This window comes from Sycon ciliatum, chromosome 13 (genome assembly GCF_964019385.1).
Source record: "Sycon ciliatum chromosome 13, ocSycCili1.1, whole genome shotgun sequence".
Classification (NCBI taxonomy): domain Eukaryota; kingdom Metazoa; phylum Porifera; class Calcarea; order Leucosolenida; family Sycettidae; genus Sycon; species Sycon ciliatum.
Genome location: NC_088655.1, coordinates 19213252 through 19225656, shown reverse-complemented (window position 1 = coordinate 19225656; position 12405 = coordinate 19213252). Strand labels below are relative to the sequence as shown.

At 48.7% G+C, this 12405-nt stretch overlaps 2 protein-coding genes across 2 annotated transcripts; one reads left to right on the top strand and one right to left on the bottom strand.

Moving 5' to 3' along the window:
- Positions 1-3900: 3900 nt before the first annotated feature.
- LOC135829247 (uncharacterized) lies at positions 3901-4800 on the bottom strand. Its single transcript, XM_065341651.1, has one exon. It carries the CDS (start codon positions 4798-4800, stop codon positions 3901-3903), a length of 900 nt encoding a protein of 299 aa, XP_065197723.1.
- Positions 4801-5895: 1095 nt separating this feature from the next.
- Positions 5896-7828, top strand: LOC135830123 (uncharacterized). Its single transcript, XM_065342514.1, has one exon. The coding sequence runs from the start codon at positions 6219-6221 to the stop codon at positions 7119-7121; it is 903 nt and encodes a 300-aa protein (XP_065198586.1). The 5' UTR covers positions 5896-6218; the 3' UTR covers positions 7122-7828.
- The last annotated feature ends 4577 nt before the right edge of the window (positions 7829-12405 follow it).

Genomic DNA, 12405 nt, shown 5'->3' with positions numbered 1-12405 from the left:
GTGCTGTTTCCATGCCTGTCGACATGCGGCACCACTATGGAACTAATATACACGTACATGTACATGTACATGTACATGTACATTGACCTCGTTTACAGAATACTGTAGTTGATTTGCTTCAATTTGACATTCGCCGACGTCACGAAACTGTACATACCTGATTAACGTTTATGATTCACAGCTTGCAAAACCAGTTTTAAAACCAGTTTGGATAACAGTACAATGATTAATCGTGCTGAAAAATCCACTCCCATTGTCTTGCTGATGATAATTATTATGACGGATCAAGGGAAGCTTCATGAATGATGCGTCATGTTGGATTTTGACCTGTCCAAACATTCAGAGCTGCCTTGGCACACAAAGTCATGTACATGTACATGTACATGTACATGACTTTGTATGTTCAGGTAGTTAGTTGTAGCCCGTTCGAGTTGAGAATCTATTGCAGCAGACTTAGCGCCACGTTATCAAACCCAATTACTTGTATACATGTACAGAACAGAACAACAAGGACAATCAAGGCTTGTTTGCTGCGACTTGAAGTTTTATGCTCTCGCAATCATCAGGCAACATGCACATGTATAAATAACTTTCGATTACAAAGGAGAATAACTTTAGACTGGGACCGGGAAAAGCCCAGGAACTGAAGGAAACTTGTCAGTAATACGAAGGACTTGCTTGCTCGCAGCTAGGCATACATGTATGCGGATAATGCCGGCAGAAAAATTGGCAGAATTCGGTACTTTTTCTGGTATTAAAGTTTCATGCATGTTTGGTACATGTATGTGGATAAAGTCGAGGAATTGCCTGCCATAAGGTTCGTATGGTTCTGCCAATTTCACTGCTTTTCGAGCAGAATCTGCAACCTTTTCGAGCATTATCCGCCAATGCCTACTCGCAGCTTGCCAGACCAACTGCCTCATTTGCAAGTTGATCCTTGGAGTTGCATGTCATGTATACATGTACAATGTACAATGTATTGTACGAGTAGGTTCAAAATTCCCTTGCTCACTTACATAGTACATTGTTTACGTACACGTGTATCACATTTCATTCCTCCTTTCGCCCATTCGCCCATTCACGCCACAGCAAGTAGCCATGAGCGGCTATTTTGACAAGGGCAACAAACAAAAGCACCTCGTGGACGGCCACGGTTGACACTGGCCACAAGTCTGGTCGCTCAGCTGAATAAGCTGGGTGTGCCAATGAAGACCATGGAAGACCTTTCCAGGTGCCGACAACAAGCAGCGGACAAGACAGACTGGAAGAAACTGTGCAGCTCGATACCAGAGGAAAATCAGTATCAGCAGCTACTACACCTTGCTGATGATGCTCACAAGATAGAAGCGGAAAAAAACACTGAATTTCTTTATTTAGTGCTCTACTACGCGAAATGTGCTATTATTATTACTATTATTTCGCCCATTCATACTTCCAGGGTCTCATGGCCACCAGACGATAAGCATCCATTTTCTTTCAGGAATCCTTAAAAAAAATACATAAATAAATAAAACATTGAATGAATGAACTAGAAGGTGTACAGTGTATGGTTGGTTTTTATTTCACTTCGCACATTCAAACGGGATGACGACCCAAAAAAAAACGGCGAAGGCTTAGCCTAGAAGTGGCTATGGAAGAACATAGTAAGAGCTATGGAAGCACATAGTACATGTAAGAGAATAGGATACTAATAACTGCGGGTAAACGGGGGGAGAGCGAGAATACGATGTATCTGTGATACTACGTGCGGGTTACTGAACTGCACGGGGAGGGAGAGCAGAGCGATCAGCAGCAACTCGAACTACTCCCTACAGGCGTATGGTACACATGCATGCTTAAACTCAGGTAGCCGGGTAATTGTGCGGACCTCACCAGGGAGAGCGTTCCACAGCAGAGCACCAGCAACAGAAAATCTCCGCTGACCGCGGCGGCTACGGTTTGCCTGGCTTAGTAGGCCATTTGACTGCTGATGGCGGGTAGGGGTGCCTTGTGCCGGGGTCAGAAGCTGGGCGAGCACAGGGCTGGTGCGGGCGTGGATGCACCGCCAGATGGTGATCAATATTTTCTGCCTGTAGAGCTCGCTGACACGGTACTGCCTGTAGAGCTCGCTGACACGGTACACTAGGAGTGAGCAGTGAGCAGCGGCTGCATGGCTGTCCGGGGCGGGTTGCCATCGATACAGCGGATGGCTCTGTTTTGCGTGGTTTGCAGTCGTTTCAGTTGACCCTCTCGCATTGCGGCTGAAAAACAGCAGGAGCCATAATTTAAGCAGGTCGGGCATTATGACCGCCTTCACATACACCTGACGAGAGCGTCTTGATAGGCTTCGGCGTGCCCGCCACAAGGCGCCAATTTTCTTGGCCACCTTGGTGACCACATAGTTTACATGGGTGTCCCAATCTAGGCGATTGTCAAGGTGAACGCTGAGGTAGCGCGCAGAAGACGCTGAGGGGAGGAGACAGTCGCCGCTTTTGACTGTTACTTCCTGTACATGCTGCTGGGGAGAGATAGTCAGAACCTGGCTCTTGGTGGCGTTCAAGATGAGGCCTCGGGACTTCAGCCAACCGGCCAGAGCAGTTGCCGCTGTGGTAAGGGTTCTGGACGCTTCAGCCGCTGAGGCCTGGGAGTTGTACAGGGCTATGTCATCTGCAAATTGTACACTTGGCACAGGCGAGGAAACCAAAGGGACATCGCGTGTGTATATACTGAAGAGGACAGGGCCGAGAACAGAGCCTTGGGGCACTCCGCAGGTGCAAGCCAGCGCAGGGCTGGTTGAAGGCGAGATGAGGATCTGCTGCTTGCGGCCGGACAAGTAGTCGACGAACCAACTAAGGGCTTTTCCAGAAATTCCAACCGCTAGGAGGTCTTGAATTAACTTGTCGTGGTGCACTTTATCAAAAGCCTTCGACATGTCTAGTAGGCACAGCCCTGTGGTCTTGCCACTGTCTTTCGCCTTATACATCATAATAGCTGACGTACTCTACATTATGTATATCCGAAGTACTGTAATCCGAGGCACATGTATATCTGAGCCTGAGGTACACTACACTACATGTATATCTGAGCCTGAGGTACACTGCACTACACTATATCCGAGGTACTGTACATGTACATTTGAGGCACTGTACATCAGAGGCACTGTATATCCGAAGTCAAATGACTGGCATAGCACAATTCAGGGTCCTTCAGCACATGTATACCCCACAGTACCTATCCAGCATGCGGGCAGATCTACGTTCCAGCGACGCTTTACTGTACTGTAGCATCACAACTCCTATTTCCATTGTACGTGTATGGTCATTTATACACACAGTCATCTTCATATCATAATAATACAGAGGCAGAGCACCTTATAACGATAATTATTATTATGTCAATGTTGTGCTAGAATGCTGACAACTACTACACATTATTTTGGCAAGAGGAGTGATTGAGCAGAGTAGCATACGATAGTGTTAAAAATTCTCATTCTTGATTTTTCATCATTGCAAGTAAAGTAAAATTAGTTGATGTCATGTTATCATGCAGCTAGAGGCAGACTGATGCACCGAATGTGGCCCACACGGCCTGTGCAGTGTGCCCACAGGATGGTGGAGTTGCCACCTATGACATCACCAGTGACGTCACGGCGACATCGCCTGCGCCGTCACAGGACACCAGAAGCACGGCGATCGTGATCACGGATTTACAGGAGGCGCATGCACACGAGCGCCGCTCGATGAAAAACTTCAACGTGCGCAGTTCGAAGACTATGTAAACAACCAACATTATACATGTGCAGTCAACTGTCTAGAGGTTGATAACAGTCATATCGACCGGGAGCATACACACATGCGAGAATCCAGGAAAACAAACTTGGACAGCGGGTTTAAAGATCGGCGCCGGACTGCACCGTTGCAATCACAGGATAGTGCACTTGCCGATGAGCGCACCGACGGCCACGCGCAGAACCTCGTGCATCATGATCATGATGGCATCGCCGATCTTGTCCATCTCCATGTTGACGCCGGCCGCCTCGGTCTCCAGGCGCCGCATCTCCTCGCTGCCGGGCAGCGCGGACGCCTGCTTCTCGCGCAGACGCTTCAGCTCCGCCGCCAGACTGTCCTTTGTCGCCAGTGCTGGCCCGACGCGCTCTCTCACCGCGGCGAAGCACGGCGGAGAGTATGACCGCGGGCTGCCCGACAGGATGTGGTCGAGGAAGATCCGGTGCGTTCGCTGGCGTCCCTCCAGCGACTGGTGCTCGCCGACCTCGGGATTGTTCACCATTAGAAAGCCGCGCACGCTCGCCATGCTGGGAAGCTGCACCATCATCTCCTCCTGGAACTGCCGTAGCTTTGCCGAGTGGTCCTGTTCGCGAGTGAACGCGTGCGTGCGAACCACCGTGACGAACGGCAGCACGTCGGGATTGAAGATTGTGTTGACCATCAGCTTGAATGCTTCCTGCTCGACGGCGGTAAAGCGGTGCTTGGTGACGAAGAACACGTGGTGAATCCCTCCATCACATGTCCGAGCAAGGTCCGCCAGCGCTTGCAGAACGTCCTTCTCCGACATGTCCGTATCGCCGAAGCCATTCGTGTCCACGATTCGTACGCGGTACGTGCGGCCCTCGTGGTCGAGAGTCACAATGTGCGCTGGCGTGCCTCTAGTTCGGCTGTGGGGACTTGCCGATTCGGAAAACAAGTCCCCGTCAAATCGGCCAGCAATTGCGTTCGCCAGCGCTGATTTTCCATTACCCGTTCTACCGATCACAACAACAGTGCGATCCACGGGCTGGTCATCATGACTCGCTGATATCGACATACCGGATAGCGGGATACTGTGCTGCGCTTTGCTGCTTGCTGCAGACGTCTTGCACGTCGCCTTCGTGTGGAAAAGACACAGCGCGGATTGAACACTGTTCAATCTCCAGAAACTACTGTAGCGCAGCAATGTTCACTCTCAGCCCGCCAGAGAAATTTTATCCTGGAGCACCAGGCCTCTCCTTTTTGTACTTCGCTCTTTAGATGGTAAAGCGGCAGGACCTGGCAGCGAGCTACGTCCTCGCACGATGAGCTAAAGTTAGTTGTACAGGCGTCGGTGCATGCACACAGTACAGGTAGGCCGTTACTGCTTACACCTACAATCAAAATTTCGCTTTGCCTTTGAGTCACACTTGTGTTGCCATGTGTTGACAACACCACGAAAAGGTCGACTCGACTCGTATCCTACTCTTTCAGGCTAAACGGAAAGAGGAGTTAGAGGACGCGACCGGGTCGATGGAGTCATCACACCAGCTGCTTATCTCATCAAGGATGAACTCGACTCATTATCACTACAGTACAGTCATTGCAGTACTACTACTAGTACTAGTACTTAGTCTTAGTGCTCAGTATTAGTAGTAGTACTGGGCCTCTGAGTCTGAGTCTGACGGTGTTTTCCCGTGGTCTGCAAATAAGACGTAGAGTCATGTAAGTAACGACTACGTTCCCAAACTCACAAGAAGTGAAGGCACACTCAGGCGCCGCCGCACACACACAGAGCAATCGTGCAACAGCTGTAGTCTGACTGTACTATCTGCTCTGCACTTCTATTTCTTTCGACTGCTATGCATGACTCACGCTCACACGCTGTTTGACCCTTGCTTGGCCTTGGCCTTGCTAGCTATTTTGCTGACCGGTCGGCGGTCGGCCGTGCATGATGACTGGCGGGGTTGGTTTGGCTTTCTCGGGTGCTTCCCCTTCATGAATGCGACTTATTACAGACTGTCAGTATCGATATCAGCTGCATGTCGCGCGCACAGTCAGTGTGCGCGCCCCAGTAGAACCCAGGCCAGGGCCAGGTCTCGTGAGTTGTGGTGCATTCGCGCGACTCGAGGCTCGCATGCACGCAGTCTCCTTGTGCAAACTGAGACTCGAGTGAGACACTGAGAGCACTTTTTCCTCGATGTCGATTTTAGTTTCTCTCAAGCGCTACATGAGTACATACTGTGGAGGCGCATATTCTGCCAGGCCTTAGTGAAGCACAGTGCAGTTGTACAGCTAGCTGTTCGACCTGGACATCTCTGGACAGCCGGTCGGCGGGCAGGGGTATAAAGTCGGGCTGCAGCTCAATCCGCACGTCAGAAAACACTTCATTCACAGCTAGCTGGCTTTCGTGTTCCAGTTGAAATCGAGAGCCATTTGGCCTTTTCCAGTTTCCTTTCCCTTTACAGCTAGTCCGTTCCATCTACGTAGCAAGCAATGGCTGCATGTGAATTGCACGACTTCAAGCCATGCCCGCCGGACAGGAAACCGGATCGCACTATCGTGATCATCGGCAAGACAGGTAACGGCAAATCCACGCTGGCCAATAGTATCGCTGGAAGGTACGATGGCGACCTATTCCCGGAGTCGGACTCTCCGATGAGTGAAACGCTCGGCCGCCCGACGCACAAAGTTCTAGTTTCCTACGGCGGAGAAGAGCTGGCGGTGAAAATCGTCGATACCATCGGGTACGGTGACAATCGCCTGTCGGAGGAGAAGGTTCTTGTGGCGCTGGCGGAGCTGGCACACGAATGCGACGACGGAATTCACCAGCTGCTGTTCGTCACCCGCGGTCGCTTCACCAAGGAGGAGCAGGACACGATCGACAAGATGATCAACGTCATTTTCCAGCCGGACGTGGCACAGTTCTCCACGCTGGTGCGCACAGCAACACCAGCCAAGGATCTGGCCCCGGCCGTGATCGACCAGAAGACGGCCGACTACTGGCGGCAACTGATCGAGATCGATCCACGGCTGCGGAGGATACCGACCTTCCTCATGGTGAGCAACCCGGATGGCGGCGACGAAAGCAGCATCGAAATGCGCAGAAAGACGCGCGAACGCCTCATGGAACACATTGTTCTCCACTACAGAAAGAAGTATATTCCGCCGCTTTTCCCCGACATCCAGGCCAGAATAGGCAAGGAAATGGAGGCCAAGAACGCACTGCAGGATGAAGTCGATGAGCTGAAACGCCAGCTGGAGACCTCGGCGATCAGCCAGAAAGAGTTCATGGAGAAGCAAGGCGAGATCTTCAAGGAGATGATGCGCGTCAACCAGGAGCTTGTTAAGAAGATGGAGTCGATGAAACGTGGCGGAGGCATGTGTACCATACTGTAGGCAGTGTGTGCCTTTAAAAGTGCTCACTGATATTGATTGCCAAACATTGGACCACATGTGTCATACCTGATGAGAGAAGATCTTGGGTTTTGGAACTTTTTTGGGGTCTTAGAACAATGCTGCTCCATCCTTCTTCTTTTTTTCAATTAGTTCGCAGTTAAGAAATACCCCGCAGTTGATCTGTTTTCCCTGGCTCACTTCCATGCATCCACTGTACATAGGTCATGCCTTGACCACCCATTGCTAGTCTTTTTCTCAGAATAGCCAAACCCGGCTGCAGTGAGCGGCATAGCCCGTACGAGTGATATCCTGATGGCTGTGCGTGTGCATATTTACGCTACTAGATCTGTTTTTCATCCACCGCCGCACCATGACTGCCCTCTCCAGCCGACCTCTATGCGTGTCCACAGCACACCGTCACGGCATCAGCCAAGCGACACATCCGTTGGTGCTGAATTCAGGTCCGTATCAACAGATTTGTGGCTTTGCTGGTGGTGTGCTGTGGCAACGTATGGAGGTCGGCTGGAGAGCGCAGTGTTGGTGCGGTGGACGATGGCAAATCTGTACAGGGCCGAATGCTGCTGCTTACACCTTTGTTTACTACATTTGTTAATCCCCAAATTTTACCTGATTTTACCTGCGTTGCTCTGTGTCGGTGTTTTATAACAACGTCATCTGTGTTGAGCACTCTAAACGACGTCCACTGATCAACTTGTCTTCTCAGGCCAGGGTCTAAAGTAGTTTGGGTTTGTAGCTGACTTCTGCTTGTGACGACATGATCTGGAACCTTTGACACTTGAGATGAAACATTACGTTTTGCAGCATCCGTGTTTACTGCATGGGTCATCAGGGATTTGTCTGCTATCTGATTTAGCATTGACCCTTTGAAAACCGGTTCGAACGGTCCTGGATGTACATTGCAGTGATTGCACATGCACATACATGTACAAATATTACACAGCAATGAATGAAACAAGTCTCATTCCGCTGTATATACATGTATAATGTACATGTACATCATAGCAATATTTTCTGTGCTGAATCGAATACCAACTAGATTGTACATGACTGTGTAGCTATCACCAACACCAACCTAAGCTTTATAGTGGCCAAGTCCCACTGAACATGTCATACGTCGCCTGATGATTGCATTCCGCCAGAAACTCTGAGTTTCGACAAATCTGCAAACCTCCATTGTGCCTTTTGTGTGTACAGGAGTGTATATTAGAATGGTGCAATGGTATTGTAATAGGTCGCCGAGTGGTATCAGGAGGCACACACAAGAAGACTGGTTAATATTATGTTCTTCGGCTCAATCTGCCTGAAGTTATGTATACAACTGCTCCGGCTCAATCTGCCTGGAGGGACTCTGAAAGGAATATAACTGCTCCGGCTCAATCTGCCAGGAGAGACTCTGAAAGGAATATGACTGTTCTCTTATGTTCTGCTCTGCTCTGAAGAAATGAGTAAAGCATGGCAGCTTTTATAGGGCGAAAAGGAAGGAGATCATCATAGCGTCTGCATGAGCCATGAGTCATGAAAAAGGGCAAAAGTCTGTTGTGTCAGTCCAAACAGAACTTGGGAAGGCATAGCAACAGTATCTAAATGTATAAGGATGAAAGAAGCAAGCGGAACTTTGGAGGAGAACAGAGGCCAGGGAGGGCATTGGCAAATGGATGCAAACAGGATCTAGAAAGGGTCATGACTGTCCGCATGACCTCAGTCAGGGTCAGGGAGGTACAGTACACCATGTGGGTGTTAGTTCTACATGTACATAATATAGGTGTGATGATCTAAACTAGCAAAGATATGTAGTATGCAATCCAGCAAGCGCAAGAGAAACACAAGTAGTGAGAAGTGATATAATTAGCTTTGCAGGCTTGTCAGTAAAGGAGTGACAAGAGTCATGCAGTGCGTGTACGTGTACATGTGACATGATTAGAGGTAAAAATAGATGTAGATGTAGTAGTCAGCTACAGTTCAGTACTAGCAAGGCAGGGATACTACACCCTCCCTTCCTACAGATAATCACGCCCTCGTGATTTTTCCAAAGTATTAAACAAGGCTTGGTAGACTGATAATAAAGTAGGGACCCTGTGTGTATAATGTGTGAAGGACCTGTCTCTCTGTGGAGCGGGAAAAATTTCGGACGGTAAAAAAAGGATGTGTAAAATCGCGTCACTGTGGACGGTAACAGTTCTTCATTCGCGTCTCTCTGGGACGGTACAACGGGAAAAGTAGACTCGCGCATCATGTGGCGGTATATCATTGTTACTTGTACTGGTTATTGGAGTGCGTGCTTGCGGGATATACTGTATTTGGGGTCTGAAACGGATTGCTTGGTCGGAACGGGGTGGACATGATCGGGATGGGTAACGAAAAGGCTAGGACACTTTGTGGTCAGACCGGGGAGAAAGCGGTTGTAGGGGAGTGTCAGTGGGACGGAATGTTGGGCGATCTAAAACTGGGTAACGCATGTATCTGGACGGACCTGAAGGGATATGGAGGGTTGTGAGTCCTAGGCTGTTGATCGAATGGTGGGGCGGGGACTGGGAGTGGGATTGTCTGTGGGATGGAGTGGCTGAAGGAACGTGGAGGGCCTTGTGTATAGCGTGTAGTGTAGCAAACACACTAAATGTGAGAGATGTTAGCAGGGGAGCAACTTTGGCAGCAAAACGAGTTAGTGAGAGGAATATGGCAGCAATGATCATGATCACAGAATGGAAACAGTCACGGGATGGCGTAGCTTGCATGATACGCGGCGTAGCTTGCACGATAGGGGTGGCATGTGTACTAGTAACAGTTGCATTTGACCGGGTTGATGATTGAGTAGGGATAGAGGAAGAATGGTGACATACCTGGGTTGAAGGGAAGATGTGCCGTGTATCGCGACGACGATAGCAATACGCTATGGCATGGCCAATCTGCTTGCAAAATCGGCAATATGGGCGAAGACGAAAGGGCCGACGTCGCTTGGGTCGTACATATACCGGTGGCTGTAGTCCAGGGACATACCGGGCATGGAAACTCGCTGAAGAATGATGGTGATCCATTTTGCCGAAATGCGTACGTGACAGCGTCGATCTGCGGTATGGATGGACTGACGAACCGGGATTCTGCATCGTTCTCAGGTCCTCATGGGTTTAGAAACGCGGTGGGGGCCAATTAACGGTGCTTTCCGCTCATCGTTCGAGGCTGCCATCAATGTAATAGGTACTAACAACGAGACTGACGACAACGATTGACTAAGGATGGTAACAACATAACAAGACTGAAGTTGCGTAAACAGATCTACAGGGACGAATTCACGCACCGCTGCCACCAGTGTAATAGGTAGGTTCGAATCTTACAAAGGAACGTCGTTAACTTTAACCACCGCTGCCACCAGTGTAATACAGATACTAGGTGGGTTCGAATCTAGCAATTATAAAATTAATCCCACCGCTGCCACCAGTGTAATAGGTCGCCGAGTGGTATCAGGAGGCACACACAAGAAGACTGGTTAATATTATGTTCTTCGGCTCAATCTGCCTGAAGTTATGTATACAACTGCTCCGGCTCAATCTGCCTGGAGGGACTCTGAAAGGAATATAACTGCTCCGGCTCAATCTGCCAGGAGAGACTCTGAAAGGAATATGACTGTTCTCTTATGTTCTGCTCTGCTCTGAAGAAATGAGTAAAGCATGGCAGCTTTTATAGGGCGAAAAGGAAGGAGATCATCATAGCGTCTGCATGAGCCATGAGTCATGAAAAAGGGCAAAAGTCTGTTGTGTCAGTCCAAACAGAACTTGGGAAGGCATAGCAACAGTATCTAAATGTATAAGGATGAAAGAAGCAAGCGGAACTTTGGAGGAGAACAGAGGCCAGGGAGGGCATTGGCAAATGGATGCAAACAGGATCTAGAAAGGGTCATGACTGTCCGCATGACCTCAGTCAGGGTCAGGGAGGTACAGTACACCATGTGGGTGTTAGTTCTACATGTACATAATATAGGTGTGATGATCTAAACTAGCAAAGATATGTAGTATGCAATCCAGCAAGCGCAAGAGAAACACAAGTAGTGAGAAGTGATATAATTAGCTTTGCAGGCTTGTCAGTAAAGGAGTGACAAGAGTCATGCAGTGCGTGTACGTGTACATGTGACATGATTAGAGGTAAAAATAGATGTAGATGTAGTAGTCAGCTACAGTTCAGTACTAGCAAGGCAGGGATACTACAGTATTATGGTAACTGCGAGTTTTCAACTTTGTGTCGGATTTCACCTGCACCTGTACATTACATTGTACATAAAGTGCTGTTCGATGAAATCCGATTTTTTGTTGTTGAAATCGGATCGATCTCGGGACACAAAAACCAACACCGGGCGTTGTGCAGCCCCAGACCTGAGGCCGCTTTGCGGTGTACAGGTGAGTGGCGGAGGGCTGACACAAGACCGAAGAGATCGGATTTCGGTGAAGAGCATTAATTTTATCTGCACCTACTAAATCATTCTGGATAATTATAACTATACAGTATACTGGCTCGGACATAGAAGTAACATAGTTCAGTCGATTGACCGGAGCCGGCGCCCTTGTAGCGACCTGACTCACTGAGTATTACGTCACTATCACGTAAGCATGGGCAGGAAAATAAAACATTCTCTTTGCCTTTGCCAGGCTTTGGTCTCAACTTCTTTGTTGTCCGGTTGGCCAAAGTAGACAGTTCACATATGGCATATTGAGCGACAAAGGGAATTTTGGAATGAAGCCAGCATATCATTCAAATATTCTGAAGAAAATGAGGACAAAACATTCATATTATGGACAAAATGCGTTCAGAAATGCCTTTTATGGATGAATTTGGAATGGTTGAGGCGTTTGCTACATTTCTCCATGGATGAACACTATCGCTACGGCTGCTGGGGACACACCCCAGCCAAACTATTCCGGATATGTTTTGATTTGCACCATAAGCATGATAGCGTGAAGCCAATGAATATTCCAAGGTTGTAATTCTACTGAAATGATCTACACTTTCTGCCTATGTCGAGCATATTTTGGCATATCTTTTTGCATATCTTGCTAAGCCTTTGGCATATTATGGACGTTTTCGCTGATATGCGACGAGCATAATATCCTCTTTTTTTAGCATATTTGGTCGAGGCCTAATTCAGGTGCACGATTTTCGGAACTGGGCCTAGCCAGCTTCATGCATGACACCGTTGTCGACCGGCAATTATGCTTGTAATGCCACTTTTGCGTGCGAAATGGTGTTATAATGCCAGCATTATGCCACCTGGAAAGAA

Coding starts and splice junctions, on each gene's coding strand:
- LOC135830123 (XM_065342514.1), top strand. CDS start 6,219: ATGGCTGCATGTGAATTGCACGACTTCAAGCCATGCCCGCCGGACAGG.
- LOC135829247 (XM_065341651.1), bottom strand. CDS start 4,800: ATGTCGATATCAGCGAGTCATGATGACCAGCCCGTGGATCGCACTGTT.